This window comes from Callorhinus ursinus, unplaced genomic scaffold, assembly GCF_003265705.2.
Source record: "Callorhinus ursinus isolate GAN/ISIS: 27379988/994484 unplaced genomic scaffold, GSC_fseal_2.0 scaffold15, whole genome shotgun sequence".
NCBI classification, from domain to species: Eukaryota; Metazoa; Chordata; class Mammalia; order Carnivora; family Otariidae; genus Callorhinus; species Callorhinus ursinus.
Genome location: NW_027397077.1, coordinates 717,657 through 738,213, shown reverse-complemented (window position 1 = coordinate 738,213; position 20,557 = coordinate 717,657). Strand labels below are relative to the sequence as shown.

Here is a 20,557-nt window from a genome sequence, read left to right as displayed (position 1 = left end):
AGCAGGACATGGGGTCCCATTGTCAGGGGAGGGAGGAGCAGGAGTGATAGAAGAGGGTGTCCCAGCAGCCCCCTGACCCCGGGCTCTGTGATGGCCCCACGGGCGCTGGATGGCAGGGAAGGGGTGGGGGGCTGCCTAGAGTAAATGTGTAGGTGGGAGCCAAGGACACTTGGGGTGACTGTGTCCTCTGTGGGGCGACATGTCCTTAAAGACTTTTAACCATCCAAGTTGCAAGCTCGAGGGTCTCCAGGCTACAGCCCTCCAGCTGGCTACAAATTCATTATTACAATTACAGCCTTTTTTTTAAATGATCAAAAGTCATTCCTTTATTTCCATTAGTCCCCTAGCAATTAAGTAGCAGCAAAGCCCCGAAATAATACAAATACCAGAATTAGCTAAAAAATTTTTCTGTCTCATAGATACATGTCTAAAAATGAGCTTTTCCCAAAAATGTCACTTTAATAGAAAGATATTCTGTTTCTGTTACTAAACACTGCTTAGGAAAAGGTCTTTAATTCTTTTAAACACAAAACTAATTATAAATATTAATTATTTTTAATTTTTTATTTTAGAGAGAGTGCATGAGCTGGGAGGAGTAGCAGAGGGAGAGGGACAAGCCAACTCCGCGCCGAGTGCAGAGCCCGATGTGGGGCTCAATCCCAGGACCCCGAGATCACGACCTGAGCCAAAATCAATTTGGACGCTTAATTGATGGTGCCACCCAGGCGCCCCTAATTATTTGTAACTGAGGCGTAATTGACACATCGCTCTATGTTCGTTTCTGGTGGACAACATGAGTCCATATTTGCACGTGTTGTGAAACAGTCACCACAGTAAGTGGTCAACAACGGGCGCCACACATCGTTATACATTTTTCTTTCCTTACGAGAAATTTGGAGATCTACTCTTAGCAACTTCCAAATATACAGTACCGTATTGTTAACTCTGGTCACCACGCTGAACATGCCATCCCCAGGCCTTATTTTTTAACTGGAGATTTGTATGTTTGGCAGTCACAGTTTTATTACAGCGATGTGGCAGATTAGGACCGGCAGAGAGCGAGGTAGGGGCGCCTGGGTGGCTCCGTCGGTTAAACCTCTGCCTTTGGCTCAGGTCATGATCCCAGGGTCCTGGGATCGAGTCCCGTGTCAGGCTGCCTGCTCAGCGGGGAGTCTGCTTCTCCCTCTGCCGCTCCCCTCCCCCCCCTGCTTCTGCTATCAAATAAATAAATAAAATCTTTAAAAAACAAAACAAAACAAAAAACCCAAAAAACAAAAAGAGTGAGGCAGCGGGAGAGACCTGGGAGGGCCCCCCATTTGAAGCTTCTCGTGCTGTCCCTGTGGAGTCCCTGGGACACCCTACCTTTCTGGCTCGTGATGTGTGACGTGTGACAGTAGCCACAGAGAAGCACCAGCCAGGGGCGTGATATAGGCATGAATCATTGGCTGTACAACTAAACTCCGGTTCTAGCCAGAGCTCCCTCCCCGGAGGTCCGGCTGGTAGCACGAATCTCGAAGCCCCAGCCGCTTGTCCCTGTCCTGAGTCAGCTTGGTAGCACGTGTTACCAGGACACACTGTGAATTAACAGAGACACGCTCGTCACTTGGGAGACCCCAGGGCTTTAGAGGCTACCTCCCAGAAACTGGGGACAAAATGGACCAACTTCTTTATTCTTGATCTCACAGAAGTCTTCGATCTGCACCTCTGGCCTCTCCCTTGTGTTGCCCTGTAGTCTTTCAGCAGCAAGTGAAGGGAACAGGCTCAAACTCCAAGGGAGCAAAAAGCAGTATTACCACCCCCGCAGGGCTTGGTGGGCATGGAGGGGAAGGACTTGAGCTCAGGGAGCCGCAGGGTCCAGAGCCCCAGGGATGCTGTCCAACACAGCCACTCTTTCTCCTGCCCACCTTCTCTGTGGTCACTTCCCAGGCCTCTTATCCCCTCTGAGAAGCCACCAGGGCCACTGGCAAGCCAGAGAGAGAGGGAGGGAGAGAAAGGGGGATGGGGAGGGCTTCCTAATATGCCTGTGATAAAACTATCTCTTGGTGGCCACACGAGTCACCTGCCTCTGCCTGAGCCACCCCCTTTCACCCTGTGACCAGTCTTGGCCACGTGCTTCCTGGAGCTGGGGAACAGTGCATTAAGGCACATTGGACCCCAGTCTCTGAGAACTGGGGAGAGGGGTCCCCAAAGGCAAATTGGAACATGAGAGGGTCTTGCTGCAGGCCAGGGTAGGCAGAGGAACCCCAAGACCCCCTTCCTCCACGAAGCACCCAGGCCTTGACCAAGTACCCTCTTTTCTTCAGACCAAGGTGGTGGCCCTCAATGGAAAGCCTGTGGGGGCCCAGTACCTGCCCAGCTACCTGTCTCTCAGCAGCTGGTACTCCCCCAGCCAGTGCTATCTGCAGCTGCAGCCGCCTTCCCGCCCCCTGCAGGTAAGGCTTTCAGGTGTGCTCCCCCCACCCGCCCTTCCCTGGCAGGATGGGCCCAGAAAGCCAGAAAGCCATGAGCACGCACCTGGGCGGGGGAGGGATCTGCTCCTCCCCCAGCAGGGCTGATGCTGGTACTGAAGCCGGAGCCCCCGTCCCTCCAGCACGGTGGGGCGGGGGGGGGAGGTTCCTCGGGATGAATGCCCGTCATTTAATTATAGTGAACATTTAGGCTGTGGCCCTGGGGTTTACTCTGATAAACCTGGCCCTCGGGGTGCTGTCGCTTGCTCCCAGGCCTGAGGCGGGACCCCTGTGGTTGGCCCAGCTTCCCGCCGTCTGCAGGCTGGCACTTGCTGGGCACAGGCACCAGGGTTCCCCAGCTGACGCTTGCACACCCAGTACCGAGATGAGACAGCCCCAGAGCTGGGTCTCGTGTTCCTTCTTCCCGGTCTGTTCTTCAACAATCACGCTTAAGTAAGATGCGCGGAGATGCGTGTGGAGATAGGGAGCTGTAAGCATGGAGTAGAAAGTGCAGAGAGTTCCTCTGGACCCCCTCTCCTCTGCGTGCAGTGTCCCTGAAGATTAGCAGCTTGCCTTCGGGTGGCACGCCTGTTACGGTTGATGAGCCAGTGTCCACGTGTCCTTGTTGACTAAAGTCTGCAGGGTATGTTAGGGGCCTCTCCTGGCACTGCAGATTCCGTGGGTTTGGACAAACATATAACGACACACATCCAGCATTATAGTATCGTACAGAATGGTTTCACTGCCCTAAAAATCCTCTGGACTCCCCCCCCACCTGTTCATTCATCCCTCCATCCCCACTAGCCCCTGGCAACCACCGATCTTTTCACTGTCTTTATCCTTCTGCCTTTTCCAGAATGTCATATCTTGTTGGGAGAAGTGAAAACCCCTGGGGTTGTTTGGATCGGAGGCACAGTTTCAATAGACATGCACAAAGGAAGTCAAGTCACGAGATTTATTTACAGCTCGCAGAGTGGGGTGGGTGGGTGCCCAGTGAGCTGGGTCACCTCCATTCCAGGTCACAAGCGAGCAGGAGATAACAGGGCAGCAAGTACCTGTGCCTCATAAGGTGGTTGAGGAGGAGGTCACTAACATTTTGGGGGTCAGTGCTAAGTGGTTATTTTATTTTAAAGGTTTTATGTATTTCTTTGTCAGAGAGAGTGAGTGCATAAGCAGGCAGAGGGAGAAGCAGACTCCCTGCGGAGCAGGGAGCCCAAAGCAGGGCTCTATCCCAGGACCTTGGAATCACGACCTGAGCTGAAGGCAGATGCTTAACTGACTGAGCCACCCAGGCATCCTGCTAAGTGGTTATTTTAAAAAGACACGTGAGGAAAAGTGAAGCAGAAACTTGTGGCCAGAATCCTAAGCTCAGGTCCTCATCCTAGTATCCAGACTCAAGGTGTGAGCAGCTTGTCAGGGCATCGAATGCCCAGGTAGCAACTCAAAATAGCTGTTTTCCCATCCCACGCATAGAGTCGTCCCCCCTTATCCGTGGGGATACACCCCTGCCTCCCCAGTGGCTGCCTCCCCAGTGGCTGACCGAAACTGCGCATAGTACCAAACCCTACTTACACGTTCTTTCCTATACGTACATACCTATGACACAGATTGACTTATAAATTAGGCATAGTAAGAGATTACCAACAATAATTCATAATAAAATAGAACCACCGTAATAATGTGCTGTAATAAGAGCCACGTGAGTGTGGTTTCTCTCTCTCAAAATACACTGTACTGTGCCCACCCGGCTTATGATCACAAGGTGGTGGAATGTCTACATGAGGGGATGAAGTAAGGGGAATGACGCAGGTGTTGTGACGTGGCGTCAGGCCGCTTCCAGACCCCCGTGGATGGCAGGTAACCGAAACCACGGATAAGGGGCCTGCTGTAGTTGGAACCGTACGGCACTTAGCTTTTTCACATTGCTTCTTTCACTTAACAACATGCATCGAAGGTTCCGCCTTGTCTTTCCGTCATATGGTGTGGACGAATGGTGGTTTGTTTACCCCCTCATCTCTTGGAGGATAGATGTATAATAAAGCACCCTGTTAACTCCCTTAGCTAGAGGCTACCCGACATTGCTCCCAGGCCTCACCGTAAGCCTCTGGCACTCCCTTTCTGAGAGCCGCGGCCCGGACCCGAGGCGGCCAGGGATGCAGCTCAGAGGAATCCTGGCACCGGGGCTGCCCGTCTCGGGGGCTTAGCGGCCCTCTGCAGGGGTTATGAGAATGAGAAAGTCAGACGAGATTGTGCCTGGCTTGGCTGGACGCGCTGTTCTTGTTGTAATTAATGCTATTCAAGCGGCAGCGTGTTGTGGGGATGCTGGCCTTGGCTGCCATCCCACACGGGCGGGAAGGAGCCCTGTGTCCCCAGCCGCCAGTACTGCAATTCCTATTAGGCAGGGACTTGGTTGGGCCACTCGGACTTTCCTCTTGGAGGGACATCTCCCTCCTGCCCGAGTCAGGCCAGCAGGCTCCAGTCCCTCCCGCCACCCCCCCCCCACCCCCCGCAACTATCACCGAGGGGCCCTGGGCGCAACCTCAGGGCATTGAGATAAGCGTGGCTGTGCTGGGTCCAGCCTGGGCTCTGTGTCAGGCTCCTTTCCCCTTCCTCCAGCTCCGAGGCGCATGTAGAGGGGCGCTGCTCTGTGAACGGGGGCTGGCAAGCCAGTCTTTTAGGATTGCTGTGATATCATGGGGTTCGTTCGTGAAGAGGGGAAAGGTTTTGCTCTTTTCTTTTTTCCAACATCTGAAACGCAAGGGGACTTTTGTTTATAGGTGCCTTTTTATAAGGTGAATATTTACAAACTTAGAGATCATAAAAAACGGTATAACCATGTGCCTTTCACTTAGATTTATGAATTAACATTTTTGCCTCTATCCATCGATCCTCCTACTCAACGAGCTCACTTGTCCACCTACCCACCCACCCAGCCATCCACCCACCCAGCCATCCACCCAGCCATCCATCCATCCATCTACTCCTTTAGACTTTTTTTTTTTTGTGGCAACATTGGAAAATAAGTTACAGATATCATGATGCTTCACTCTTAAATACTTGATCATAACATGTCCTAAAAATAAGGACATTCTTCAGCATGATCTCAAGGCTCTTATCACATCTAAGAAAATTATGTTAACTCAAGATATTGTTTAATTCACAGGCAGTATTCCGATTTTCAAAGATGTCCCCAAGATGTAACTTATGTCTTGCGTGTGAACACCCATGCACGTGTGCATAATCTCATGCACACATGTGTAAGCATGCAACCACGTGCTTGTGTGCATGCCTGTGTGTGCATGCCTGCATTTCATTCAGGATCAGTTTACGTGTTGCATTTGGCTCTTCTGTATCCATAGTTGCTCTTGATCTGAAACAGTCCCTGCCTCTGCCTTTTCATTGCCATGACGTTTGTGAAGAATTCAGGCCCGTGGTCTTGTAGATGATCCCACATTCTGAATTAGAATCAGGCAGAATTGCTACATATGTGCTACTCTTTGGGGCCCTGGCAAGAGGCACAGATTGAGGGGCGCCTGGGTGGCTCAGTCGTTCAGTGTCTGTGTTCGGCTCAGGTCATGATCCCAGGGTCCTGGGATCGAGCCCCGCACCGGGCTCCCGTCTCCCACCCGCCCTGCTTGTGTTCCCTCTCTCGCTGTGTCTCTCTCTGTCAAATAAATAAATAAAATCTTTGAAAAAAAAAAAAAGGCACAGGTTGAGGACACCCCCCTGTTGCTGGAGCTGATCTTATCCTTGGGTTGGGTCTGATTCCTCCCAGCAAGTCTTTCCCCTTGCGGGGGAGGCTGCTGAATAATCGGGGTGCCACAGTGTCCTTACCCCCAGCAACCTCCCCTCCGGTGCCTTTAGCATCACTGACAATCCTTGCTGTAACCCCTTATCGCCAGGGGGGGCTGCGTGATGGCGGTTCTGAAATCTGTCATTCCTTCTGGGTTTATTAGCTGGTGTTCATCCGTACAAAGAAAACTTTCCATCTCTCCTCCCTACGGTTATTTTTGTTGCTGTGTAGTGGTTCAGAGTATGTTACAGACTTAAGGACTTAAAAAAAAATTGCTCAGTATGTTATAATCTGTTATCATACTTTTTTTATTTTAAATTTTGGAATAATTATCGATTTTCAGACGAGGTGCTCAGACAGTGCAGGGAGATCCTGCATATCCTACTTTCGGCTTCCCCTGCTGATGTTAAGTTTTAGAAAATTGTTCGTCTTTTTGCTATTGAGTTGTTAAGAGTTTTTTATGTATTCTGGACCCTAGACCCTTACCAGATGTGTGACCAGGGATGCTCAGGGTCTGGGGTTTTTATGGGCAGTCACATAGCCCTGGCTGACCACCTGCATAGCTGACCTCAGTCCCGCCCCTCCAGAGGTCAAGCTGATAGGGTGTGACCCAGCCCTCATAAATCATATTTTCAGTATCGGGTATGGCTTGAGGTCTCGGGTAAACAAAGATACTTACCAGGCAGGACATTTCAGAGGCTTAGAGATCCCCTCTCGGGGTCTGGGGGACAAAGGCCAGACTTCTCTTTGGGCTAAGTTTACTTCTTTTTTGTTTTTTTAATTTTATTTATTTATTTATTTATTTATTTATTTATTTTAAAGATTTTATTTATTTATTCATGAGAGACAGACAGAGAGGCAGAGGGAGAAGCAGGCTCCCAAGGAGCAGGGAGCCTGATGCGGGACTTGATTCCAGGACCCTGGGATCATGACCTGAGCCGAAGGCAGACGCTTAACCATCTGAGCCACCCAGGCGCCCCCAAGTTCACTTCTTTACTGCGCCTCACCCCATCGAGAGCTTCCACACTGATTAGTACGCTCGATCCAACCACAGCCCCATTTGCAGAGCCGCGGCTGAGGCTGCCACGGGGACATGGCCACTGCCATGATGCCCCGTTCTCGGCCCTGAGGCCAGTGCCCCTGCCCGGCCATGTCCTGGCCTCCCTGTGGCCCCAGAGCAGCCGTCTGCCCCAGGGTGGGCTGTGGCGTTGGTGCCAGGCCCTGGGGTGCCAGGCAAGGCTCCCCATGCTGCATGTCTCCCCCAGGTCGGAGAGGAAGCCCATTTCCCCATGAAGTCCACGTGTCCCTGCAACTTCACCCTGTACTACGAGGTGGCTGCACGGGGCAACATCGTGCTCTCGGGCCAGCAACCCGCCCCCCTCACCCGCCAGAGAAGCAGGCGAGCAGCCCCAGGGACACCCATTCGCTTAATGCACCTTTCGGAGACAGGTGAGCCAGGCCACTGACCGGAGTTCCTTGTTCCTTCTGAACCACTGAGACTGGGGTGAGTCACCCCGGAAAGGAGGGGGAAGCGGGGCTCAGCCCGGAGGGGGTGCCTGCCTCGGGGCGGAGGGCATGTGTCTCAGGCAAGATGGGGCTCGGGCCAGGGGGCGGGCAGTGACCAGCTGCTGGAGATGGCAAGGTCCTCTCCAGGCTGTCCTCACTGCCTGTCTGCAGGGGGACAGGGGTGCGCTGGCCCCCACCGGGCTGTGTTGCCACCTGCCAGCCCAGATGCCCTCCTCCTCCCCCCTCTCCCTGACTCCATGTGCTTCTCACGAGACCCACCACCTCCCCTGGGTCTTCCTTAGCCTCCTCCTGCCTCATAGCCCTTCTGCCTCAAGCAGGATCCCCACACTGGGCGGGGGGGCGGGGGGACACTTGAAGGCAGGCCGTTTGTGGTGGGGCCCTCCTGTGCACGGCAGGGTGTGGGGCAGCATCCCCGGCCTCCATCCATTCGGTGCTGGCAGCAACCTATCCACGCACAGTGTGACAACCTAAGAAGTCTCCAGATACTGCCAGTGTCCCTAAGGGGAAAAGTCACCTGTAGGTGAGAATCAGAGATAGGTAGGCAGACAGACAGACAGACAGACAGGGTCCCTCTCATGGGAGGGCAGAGTTTCCCACCCTGCGCCCTACTAACGTTTGGGGCTGGATCATTCTCCCTTTGCTCTGTAGGGTGCTGCGCAGCATTCCCGGCCCCACCCACTAGATGCACTCCCAAGTCGTGACAACCAAAAATGTCCCCTGGGGGGCAGCATCGTGCTGGCTGAGAACTGCTGGCCGGCATAGTGCTTTGGGAATCCTACCCCCGCATCCTTTTGGGCTTCCCTTCCCTTCTAGGTGAAGTAACAGGGGATGTGACTATCTATGGATCACTTGCCTGGGGCCAGCACCTCCCCCTGCGGTGCCCCATGTCACCCCCAGGGCAGCCTGGGGCATTGGTGGTCTCGTTGTGGGCTGCTGGGTTCTCATGCCTCTCCCCACCTTTGACTTGTCCTAGAGCCCCCTCCTGCCCCAGCAGCCGAGGTCAACGTGTGTGTGACCTCCCTCCGGCTGGCCGTGAGCCCCAGCATGGTCCCCCTGGGCCGCCTGCTTGTCTTCTATGTCAGGGAGAATGGTGAAGGGGTTGCCGACAGCCTCCAGTTTGCTGTTGAGACCTTCTTTGAAAACCAGGTAGAACATGGGGAGCCAGTCAGGGGAGCGGGGGAGGGGTGGACAGGCAAGCGCCGTCCGGGTGGGCTGCACACAGCTGCCACTGGACTTGCAAAGGGTGTCACAGGCAGGACTGTAAGGGCCGCCTTGCTTTCAGGAATAATAGCAACATAAATTGGATCTTTATGCTCCTCCAAAAGTCCCCCAGAGGGGGATTGCATTAACCCCACCCAGGGAAAGAGGTCCACTGTTCTCTGTCCCCACTGGGTTCCAGACCTAAGGGGACACAGCTCCTGTCCCCAGCAGCGGGTTCAACCTTCTGCCCCACCCCGTCCCTGCATCCTTTGAAACTGGCTGCCACATGCCCTCAGCCGGTGCCTGTCTGCCCACCCCTCTCCTCCTCTCTCGTCCTCTGCACAGAATGTTCCAGTTGTCCCGGCCTTGTTCCTGTCACTCTGCCTCCCGCCCTTGTCTCGCCTGGGCAGCAAGGCCAGGGTCCCCCACTGAGCTGGCGAGGACCAACTCTCGTTGGCAGGTGGAGAGGGTGGGTGGGTCAGTCGGGAGAGGTTGGCCAAGCTCCCGATTTCTCCGCTGTGTTTGGGTCCAGGTTTCACTGATGTATTCGGCAAACGAGACCCAGCCCGGGGAGGTTGTTGACCTGCGGGTCAGGGCTGCGAGGGGCAGCTGCGTGTGTGTCACTGCGGTGGACAAGAGCGTCTACCTGCTCAGGTCTGGGTTCCAGCTGACTCCAGCCCAGGTGCGTGGGGGCCCTCGGGCGCCAGGGTCCAGCACCTCCACGGGGGGCTCTTGTTTTCCAGTAAGTGAAGGGCCCCATGTGAGTGTAGATTCTTTCTCTCACTGGTGAACGCAGTCCTGATGGTTGCTTTGGTGAGTTGAAAGATCTTGGGGTCAAATTCATCAGACTCTTGCAATATAACATTGTCCAGGTCCTGCCTCTCAGCCCCTCTGCCCATCTTTAGAAGGGGCTGATGACACAATGCCCATCCCCCAAGATGGTCTCCAAGTGATATTCATGAAAGGAGGTGGAAATAGGAGCATGCCAGACCCCCGAGAGCCAGTTTGGGTTGACAAGAAACCTCTAGTAGACTGGTCCCTGTTCCCCTTTGCCTGTAGGTTTTCCGGGAATTGGAAGATTATGATGTTTCTGATGCCTTCGGGGCGTCCCGGGAGGATGGGTCCTTCTGGTGGGCTGGACTGGCGGCCCGACGACGCCGGCGCTCCTCCATCTTCCCGTGGCCCTGGGGCATCACCAAGGACTCCGGGTCTGCCTTCACTGTAAGGACAGGTGGTCTAAGACCCACCGCCCCCTTCCAAGCGCCTCTCACTTTGAAACAGACGATCTCGGGGATACAGAGATGGTCAGGGGGGACGTTTCCAAACTTTTATTGGGGCAGCACTAATTTTTGATTCTCTCCAATGAGAGCTCATAAGTGGAGCCCCCCGATTTGCAAGGCAGACGAGGTGTAGAACGTTATGAGTGTCGACTGATAACTTGAACTTGGGACGGAGCAAAGGCGTCAAGGGTGCTTTGCTGGAAGGAAAACCTTCACCCTCGGAGCAGACAGCCACCCGCCCCAACATTCGTAGCTCACATCCGTGCTCCTCCTTCTTGGCTGCAGGGGCCGGGGGTCCCAGGGGGTGCAGTAGGTGTGAGCATCATTCTAGATCGTGCCGGGAGCCCACATGAGCATGCTGGCGGTCTCCACTTGAGTGCACCGCCCATTTGTGGGTGCTTTTCATCCCAGCTTTAAAATCATTTAAAACGCATCATTTTTCTCCTGTTTTTATTATGGAAGACTTTCAGACATACAGAAAAAGTTGAACAAATTAACAAACACCTATACACCCGCCACCTAGATCCCACAATTAACATTTTGCTACAGTAGCTAAAAAATACATTACGCATCTATATCCGTCTGTATCCGTATTGATACATGTATCTAACATCTGCACTGGAACAGATGACGTTTCAATGACACATTTGTTGAACTCCTGGCAGCTTGAACTCCTGGGCCCTGGCAGCTTTTGGAATTAAGAGGTGATGCCTCTGAGTCCAAGCAACTGACTTTACATTCCTTGTTCCCAAAGCAGAGCGGGGCTTCCCTACAATCGAGTGGCTCCCAGTATTTTTTTAAAGATTTTATTTATTTATTTGAGACAGAGCGATAGAGAGTGAGCACAAATGGGGGGAAGGGCAGAGGCAGAGGGAGAAGCAGGCTTCCCGCAGAGCAGGGAGCCCGATGCGGGGCTTGATCCCAGGACCCCGGGATCATGACCTGAACCAAAGGCAGACGCTTAACTGACCGAGCCATCCAGGCGCCCCAAAATAAACCATTTTAAAGTGGACAGTTGGGTGGCATTTAGGACACTCAGTGTTGTGCAACAGCACGTCTGTCTAATTCCAGAACATTTTCATGACCTCAAAAGGAAACCCCGTCCCCACAAGCGGTCACTCCCTACTCCCCCGCAACCTTCCCCCCCCGCCCCCGGCAACCATGAATCTGCTTTCTGTCTCTATGGATTTTCCTGTTCGGGATGTTTCACGTAAACGGAGTCACACATGTGGCTCTTTGTCCTGAGCCGCAGATGGGCTGGCCTCCCTACCGCTTGGCCCTGCATGGTCACTGGGTCCCATGATCCCCTCAGCCTGTGTCACCAAGCCAAGAGCAGAGGACTGACTCCCCCAGAGCCACGATGCAGCGGTGATGTCGGGCTGGTAGCCCCAAAGTGGTGGAACTGTTGGGGCCATCACCTCCGCTTGCCCACCGGGGTTCCGGGCATTGTCTATTGCTTAGGAAACGGGCCTGGTGGTGATGACCGACCTGGTGAGCCTGAACCACCGACAGGATGGCGGCCTATACACGGATGAGGCTGTCCCTGCCTTCCAGCCCCACACGGGAAGCCTGGTGGCGGCGGGCTCCTCCAGACAAACCCCCAGGTAATTGCCGCCTCTAGCAGGGTTGTCTGACCTCATCCTGTGGACATTAGGGGCTGGATCATTCTCTGTGGTGGGGCTGTCCATGAGCAGCGGGTGCTGAGCGGCATCGCTGGCCTCCACCCACCTGATGCCAATAGCACCCCTTTCCCCTGGTTGTTACAACCAAAAATGTCTTCAGATATTGCCCAGTGTCCCCCGGGGGCAAAGTCACTACTGACCTAGTGGGTTAGGGAACCGACCACTTCAGTCCCCCCTCCTCAGTTCCTGGCCGCACCTGAGTGTGTGGGGGGCTGGGGGTGCAGAGGGAGGAAGGTGCATCAGGAGCAGAGCTCCCTGGGACAGAGGGTTTGGGGTGGGGAGGGAAGCTGGGGTTTGACTCTCCCTCTCCCAGGGACTGTACTTAGAAAATTCTATTACCTCTTTCCTCCACCTGTTCCTTCCTCTTCCTTCTCTCTCTTCTCTTTCCTCCTTCAATTCTCTGCCTTTTCGAGTTGGACACCGAGTAATGCTTTTCAGTCTCTTATTTTATTTTAAAAAATTTTTTTATTGTTATGTTAATCACCATACATTACATCATTAGTTCTTGATGTAGTGTTCCATGATTCATTGTTTGTGCATAACACCCAGTGCTCCACGCAGAACGTGCCCTCTTTAATAGCCATCACCAGGGTAACCCATCCCCCCACCCCCCTCCCCTCTAGAACCCTCAGTTTGTTTTTCAGAGTCCATCGTCTCTCATGGTTCATCTCCCCCTCTGACTTACTCCCCTTCATTCTTCCCCTCCTGCTATCTTCTTCTTTTTCTTTTTTCTTAACATATCTTGCATTATTTGTTTCAGAAGTACAGAGCTGTGATTCAACAGTCTTGCACAATTCACAGCGCTCACCATAGCACATACCCTCCCCAATGTCTATCACCCAGCCACCCCATCCCTCCCACCCTCACCACTCATCAACACTCAGTTTGTTTCCTGAGATTAAGAATTCCTCATATCAGTGAGGTCATATGATACATGTCTTTCTCTGACTTATTTCACTCAGCATAACACTCTCCGGTTCCATCCACTTCATTGCAAATGGCAAGATCTCATTCCTTTTGATGGCTGCATAATATTCCATTGTGTATATATACCACATCTTCTATATCCATTCATCTGTTGATGGACATCTTGGCTCTTTCCACAGTTTGGCTATTGTGGACATTGCTGCTATAAACATTGGGGTGCACATACCCCTTCGGATCCCTACATTTGTATCTTTGTGGTAAATACCCAGTAGTGCAATTGCTGGTAGCTCTATTTTCAACTGTTTGAGGAACCTCCATACTGTTTTCCAGAGTGGCTGCACCAGCTTGCATTCCCACCAACAGTGTAGGAGGGTTCCCCTTTCTCCACATCCCCGCCAACATCTGTCGTTTCCTGACTTGTTAATTTTAGCCATTCTGACGGGTGTGAGGTGGTACCTCATGGAGGTTTTGATTTGGATTTCCCTGATGCCGAGCGATGTTGAGCACTTTTTCATGTGTCTGTTGGCCATTTGGATGTCTTCTTTGGAAAAATGTCTGTTCATGTCTTCTGCCCATTTCTTGATTGGATTATTTGTTCTTTGGGTGTTGAGTTTGATAAGTTCTTTATAGATTTTGGATACTAGCCCTTTATCTGATATGTCATTTGCAAATCTTTTCTCCCATTCTGTCGGTTGTCTTTTAGTTTTGTGGACTGTTTCTTTTGCTGTGCAAAAGCTTTTTATCTTGATGAAATCCCAATAGTTCATTTTTGCCCTTGCTTCCCTTGCCTTTGGCGATGTTTCTAGGAAGAAGTTGCTGCGGCTGAGGTCGAAGAGGTTGCTACCTGTGTTCTCCTTTAGGATTTTGATGGACTCCTGTCTCACGTTTAGGTCTTTCAACCATTTGGAGTCTATTTTTGTGTGTGGTGTAAGGAAATGGTCCAGTTTCATTCTTCTGCATGTGGCTGTCCAATTTTCCCAACACCATTTGTTGAAGAGACTGTCTTTTTTCCATTGGACATTCTTTCCTGCTTTGTCAAAGATTAGTTGACAGATTAGTTGACAGATTAGAAAGAAAGATTAGAGTTGAGGGTCCATTTCTGGGCTCTCTATTCTGTTCCATTGATCTATGTGTCTGTTTTTGTGCCAGTACCATACTGTCTTGATGATGACAGCTTTGTAATAGAGCCGGAAGTCCGGAATTGTGATGCCGCCAGCTTTGCTTTTCTTTTTCAATATTCCTCTGGCTATTCGGGGTCTCTTCTGGTTCCATACAAATTTTAGGATTATTTGTTCCATTTCTCTGAAAAAAGTGGATGGTATTTTGATGGGGATTGCATTGAATGTGTAGATTGCTCTAGGTAGCATTGACATCTTCACAATGTTTGTTCTTCCAATCCATGAGCATGGGGCGTTTTTCCATTTCTTTGTGTCTTCTTCAGTTTCTTTCATGAGTATTTTATAGTTTTCTGAGTACAGATCCTTTGCCTCTTTGGTTAAATTTATTCCTAGGTATCTTATGGTTTTGGGTGCAATTGTAAATGGGATCGACTCCTTCATTTCTCTCTCTTCTGTCTTGTTGTTGGTGTATAGGAATGCCACTGATTTCTGTGCATTGATTTTATATCCTGCTACTTTACTGAATTCCTGTATGAGTTCTAGCAGTTTTGGGGTGGAGTCTTTTGGGTTTTCCACATACAGTATCATATCATCTGCAAAGAGTGAGAGTTTGACTTCCTCTTTGCCGATTTGGATGCCTTTGATTTCTTTTTGTTGTCTGATTGCTGTGGCTAGGACTTCTAATACTATGTTGAATAGCAGTGGTGATAGTGGACATCCCTGCCGTGTTCCTCAGTCTCTTATTTTAATTCGACACATTTAAGCCTTTTGAAGGTTATGAATTTCCCTCACAATGCTGCTCTGGCAGCTCCCGGGTCGTGCCGTGAAGCGTTTCCATTGTTGCTTGGTTCCAAACGGGTGCTAGCTTTCTGAGCTGTGACTTACCCAGAAGTGGACATGTTTTAAACTTTCAAAGTGATATTTTAAATTATTTTTTCATCTGTTTTATAAATTTGTATCAAACATGCATTATGGCTGGTGAATGTGGTTTGTCTGTTATCCATTGTCTGGTTCTTCCTTTGAAGGCTTTTTGTGTGGCCACCTTTTTGTAAAGGCTTGTGTCTTCTTGAAAAGAAGATCCCAGCCCCCATCAATTCGGTACAAGGCTCTCTATGCATACTTTAGGTCAAGCCTCTTGATGGGGATGCCCAAATCCTCCATATTCTTGCTCACTTCTTGTTTGTCTGTCTGTTTGCTAACTTACCGATGACTGAGGGAGACAGGTTCACATCTCTCCCCTAGATTTGTGGCTTTCTCCCTGGAGTCCTGGAAAACTTTGTTTCCCAGGAGGTGGTGTTTTTCTCCTCTCTCCTGTCTCCCCTCCCTTCTCTCCCACCCCCTTGTTCTGCTGCCTCTCTTACTCCCTTCTCAAGCCCAGCTCTCAGCCAGCTAGCTGGGGAAGGGGGAGTGTTTGGAAGACCGTGGCTCTCCACTCTTTCTGGCTTTAGGGCTGGCATGGGGGAGGCAGGCCTTGGCTTTACTCCCTCCTGCCCACTCCTCCAAGAGGGACTCAGAACCAAGGGGCTGGGGCTGGGGTCTGTGTGGTCAGTAGTGCCTCAGGATCTGGTCCCTCTGGAGACCTTCAAGGTGGGCCCCACCCTCCTCAACCCTTGTGTTGAGCCAGAAGCGGCCCAGGGGACCTTCCGCCCTGGCAGGCCTGTCCACAGAAGCCCTCTCCATCCTTCACACCCTCTGTCTAGATTGAGATTCCTGGATACTTTGTTCTCCTGGGTTCTTCCTGCCTGGGCTGCACACTTAGCTGGGGTGTGGCAGGCCCCCGAGGGTCCTAGTTTCTAAACTCCAAATCATGGCATGGGCAGACCAGGCTCCCCGTTGGGTACTTTGGAGGCATACGGGGGCATTTCTACCATGTGATTGGGTGAGGGCCTCCACCCACCGGACACCGCCTCGGGGGCCCTGACCCTCTCATGTGCAGGAACCCCAAGAGCTTGGCCTGGAGTGGGTATGAAAGCAATTTTCTGAAACCCCAAACCACGAAGGCAGTTGTAAATCCCAGTGCAGAGAGAGGCATAAGACATGCCTTTAAAAGGAAGTGTCCCTGCCTTTTTATAATTGGCTCACACATCCATATCCTGAGGACAAGATCTTTTTCTTAACCATATGCAGTGGTTAAAGTTTTTTCAAGCAGTGTGAAAGTTTTTGTAATTAAATGTAAGTCTCTCTTCTGCCTCTACACCCTCCGTTCCCTTGTTTAGAGGCAACCATGGTCAATAATTTCTTAGATATCCTTCTAGAAATTTTCTGTGCATATACAAGGATTTTTTAAAAGATTTATTTATTGTAGAGAGAGAAGGAGAGCACAAGCAGGAGGGGCAGAGAGAGAGGGAGAGAGAATCCCAAGCAGACTCAGTGCTCAGCATGGAGCCTGACGCAGGGCTTGATCCCAGGACCCGGAGATCATGACCTGAGCCGAAACCAAGAGTCGAGTGCTTAACTGACTGCACCACCCAGGTGCCCCTAAACAAGGATTTAAAAAAAAAAAAGCAATGAGAGAACACTATAATACTGTTCTGGGCCTTCCTTTTTAAAGTCAACAATAGGTCTCGGAGACCAACCCATCTCAAGTATACCTGCACTGACCTCACTCCGCTAGACTGACATGTAGCATCCCATGGCATGAATGTGCTACCAGCTGATTAACCCAGTCACCCTCTTGATGGAGATTTCTGGCTGTTTGCTGCCACAAACCAGCCCATTTTTCTGTCCTGGCACCTGTGTCCATGGGTATTTCCAGGGTGCATTCCTTAGAGAGATACTGCAGTTTGAAAGGATGTGAGCATTTTTAATTTTGAGAAGTTTTGCCCAATTTCAAGTAGGGCTTGATTTTTATTAGTATTTTTATTTTTAAAGATTTTATTTATTTATTTGTCAGAGAGAGAGAGATTGAGTACAAGCAGGGAGAGCGGCAGGCAGAGGGAGAAACAGGCTCCCCGATGAGCAGGGAGCATGGTGCAGGGCTTGATCTCAGGACCCTGGGATCGTGACCTGAGCCAAAGGCAGACACTTAACCGACTGAGCCACCTAGGCGTCCCATTATTATTATTTTTTTAAAGAACAAGACAGTCGCTGAGGAAGGTGGGGTGTGAGGCTCCTGAGGAGGAACCCGAACGGAAGGTGCTCTTTAGGAAACAGGGAGGGGCTGGGGGTGGTGGTGGATAGCTCAATGTGATGGTACAGAAAAACATGGCAAACCCAGAGGGGGGAGATTAGCAAAGGGGAGGACATGGCGGGGGGTCCCTGTGAACTTTCTTACCTTCTAAACTCAGGATGTGAAGTGCCACTGTTGAGTTAAAGTGATTCTGTCAAACCTTTGATGCATCACTTCTGTGAGTCCTCACCAAGTAGAATGTTAACCCTGCCAGGTGAAAGAACTAGAACTAACACGTTCTGTCCTAATCAAGTAGAGTGTTACTTGACAGCCAAGAGAATTAAGCCACGACACCTAACTGAGTCCAATGTTAACCTTTCCAGGTAAGACTTACTATGTTACATTCTACTTGGGTAGAAGTTTACCTGCCAGGTGACAGAATTAAGGTATGCCCCATGACACTTTCTTATTTCTTCTTTAATTTTTCATAGAGCAGAGAAGAGGAAAAGGACCTTCTTCCCCGAAACATGGATTTGGCGTTGTCTGAACATCAGGTACAGTGAGCTTTTTTTTTTTTTTTTTTTTTTTTTTACAGTAAGATGCCGTTTCTTTGCTGTGTTTGTGGGCTGACTCAGAGGCACTCAGGCAAATCTAGATCGTTCCCAGTGGGTTTGCTTTCAGATCTGACATCAGCATCTGAGTCAGACTTTAGGCATCCTTTTCCAACACATAAAACTCAACACCGTGAAGTCAGCCCCAAATCCCACTGTGGCCTCGGACATCTGCTCAGGAAATATGAAATGCAGGGTCTTCGTGCCTCTTACGACTCCCACTTGGGGTAACTCTATCCACTCTGTTTGCATAACGAGCTCATTAAAATGATTACAGTTCCCTGGAACATGAACTTGACCCCGCCCCCCCCACGCCTCCCTCACTCCTCAGGGGCCTCGGGCTCCTGCCTACAAAACAGACTGCTTTTCTCAGCATATTTCCTTTCCACGTTCCCCCGCCCCTTCAGTTCTTTCTGAAGAAGCCCTGCTGTGCCAAATTCCTGCCAGATGCTGTTGGCTTTTTTTCCTTTCAATGCTTGGTGACAGAACACCAATGGTACTAGTAGGTCATGGTGGCCTGCCCTGGGAAACTAGTTAGGCAGGAAAGATCAGATGCCCCCCAGGCCGTGGGTGGGCTTACTGCTGAGCTGGGCCCCACTTCCAGACACGAGATGCCATGGCACACCATCATCACAGAACTGAGCTCCCAGTTAGGGGCTCCTCAGCCTGCTCTCATAAGGATGTGTGTGTCCCCATTATGGGAAGACTTAACTCCTGGTCAGAACAGATCCAGATGACTGCGTTTTGTTCTAGGGGTCTAAATCTAAGATGGGCTGTCTGTCTGTTACCATTCAAATGTACCAAATGTATCTATTTTTTCTGGGGGCCAGATGTATTTATTTGGTGCCGGGTAATGTTTTGGGTACAGGGTTGGCACCTTGAACAAGGTGGACACTCAGGTTGCTTCCACCTTTTGGCTATGATAAATTACCCTGTTGTGAACACAGGTGTGCAAGTATCTCTTTGAGACCCCGCTTGCAGTTCTTTGGGGTGGATACCCAGAAGTGGAATTGTTGGCTCATATGGTAATTCTATGTTTAATTGTTTGAGGAACCACCATCCTGCTTTTCACAGAGGCTGCACCACTTTACATGCCCACTAACAGTGCACAAGGATTCTTCTTTGAATATTTGATAGAATTCGGGGTGCCTGGGTGGCTCACTCGGTTAAGCGTTCAACTCTTGGTTCTGGCGCAGGTCATGATCTCAGGGTTGTGGGATCAAGTGATGCGGGAGCCCTGCATCAGGCTCCATGTTCGGCTTAGAGTCTGCTTAGGACTCTCTCTTCCTCTCCCTCTGCCCCTCCCCCCCCGAAATAAATAAATAAATCTTTAAAAAAATTTTTTTAAATGTTTGTTAGAATTCACCAGTGAAGCCATCAGGTCCAGGGCTTTTCTTTGTAAAGAGATTTTTGGTTATTGATTCAATCTCCTTGCAGGTCTGTTCAGCTCTAGGTCTGTTCAGATTTTGGTTTTCCTTGTAATTTGGTCTTGATTGGTTTTGCATTTCTAGGAATGTGCCCATTTCATCTAGATTATCCAAGTTCTTGGTGTACAGTTGTTCATGTACTTTTTAATAATTTTTTTATTTCTGAGAATGGGTAGTAATGTCCCCACTTTCATATGTTAGTAATTTGAGTCTTCTCTCTTTTTATCCTTTGTCTAGTTAAATGTTGGTCAGTTTCATTGATCTTTTTAAAGAACCAACTTTTGGTTTTGTTGATACTCTATTATTTTTCTGTTCTCTATTTTAGTTATCTCTGCCCTAATCTTTATTATTTCTGTTAGCTTTGGGTTTAGTTTGTTTTTCTTTTTCTAGTTCTTTAAATTGTGAAATTAGGTTGTTTGAGATCTTTCTTCTTTTTTAATAGGTATATAGCTATAAATTTCCCCCTTGGCACGGCTTTTGCTGCATCCCATAAGTTTTGATATGTTATGTTTTGTTTTCATTCATCTCTGGGTATTTTAAAATTTCCTTTGTGATCTCTTCTTGGATCCATTGGTTAATTAAGAATAAGTTGTTTAGTTTCCACAAATTTGTAAATTTTCCAGTTTTCCTTTTCTTACTGATTTTTAACTTTGTCCCATCATGGTCAGAGATGATACTTTGTATGATATCTGCCTTTTAAAATCTACTGAGACTTCCTTTGTGGCCTAATAACATGGTCTGTCTTGAAGACTGTCCTGTGTGCACTTGAGAAGAATGTGGGTGCTGTTGTTGGGTAGAGTGTTCTGTGAATGTCTGCTGGATCTAGTTGCTTTATTGTGTTAAGTCTTCTACTTGCTTACTTATCTTCTGTCTGGTTGTTCTGTTGTTCAGAGCAGAACATTGAAGTCTCCCAACTATTACTGTAGGGCTATTTATTTCTTGCTTGAATTCTGTCCATTTATGTATGTATATATCTCAGTAGTCTCTTATTAGGTGCATACATGTTCATAATTGTTATATGTTTTTGCTGTACTGAACCTTTTATTAACATATAATGTTCTTCTTGGTCTCTTGTAGCCTTTTTGGACACAATGTCCATTTTGTCTTTGGAGCTAAAGTGAGTCTCTTGTGGACAGCAGATAGGTCATGTTTTTTAAGCAACTCTGTTGATCTCTGCTTTTTGATTGGAAAGCTTAATCCACTTACATTTAATGTAATTACTCATAAGGAGGGCCTCACGTCTGTCCTGCTCTTTGTTTTCTCTGTGCCTTATAGCAGTTTTGAGATGGCAGCTCAGGGCAAGGACCTAGCTCAGGGTACATGCTGGGGAACAGAGACAGCATCCTGGTTCCAGCATCCAGGATGTTCTGTCCTTGGCTGTGTTGCCCACCTCCCCTCTGTGAGTTTTTGGGGTAGTCGCAGTGCACCGTGCAGCT

At 49.9% G+C, this 20,557-nt stretch overlaps 1 protein-coding gene across 6 annotated transcripts in view; it reads left to right on the top strand.

Annotated features, from left to right (window-relative positions):
* The window catches only part of CPAMD8 (C3 and PZP like alpha-2-macroglobulin domain containing 8), a 77,149-nt gene that overhangs the window by 21,100 nt on the left and 35,492 nt on the right, over positions 1-20,557 (top strand). For 5 of the 6 annotated variants that reach the window (XM_025885647.2, XM_073900940.1, XM_073900938.1 and 2 more), the window contains 7 exons: positions 2,304-2,432; positions 7,506-7,689; positions 8,741-8,913; positions 9,500-9,649; positions 10,027-10,188; positions 11,709-11,851; positions 17,575-17,637. In XM_025885647.2, coding sequence (XP_025741432.2) covers positions 2,304-2,432; positions 7,506-7,689; positions 8,741-8,913; positions 9,500-9,649; positions 10,027-10,188; positions 11,709-11,851; positions 17,575-17,637 — 1,004 coding nt within the window. The remainder of the gene's footprint in view (positions 1-2,303; positions 2,433-7,505; positions 7,690-8,740; positions 8,914-9,499; positions 9,650-10,026; positions 10,189-11,708; positions 11,852-17,574; positions 17,638-20,557) is intronic. The other variant, XM_073900941.1, reaches the window with a different exon arrangement.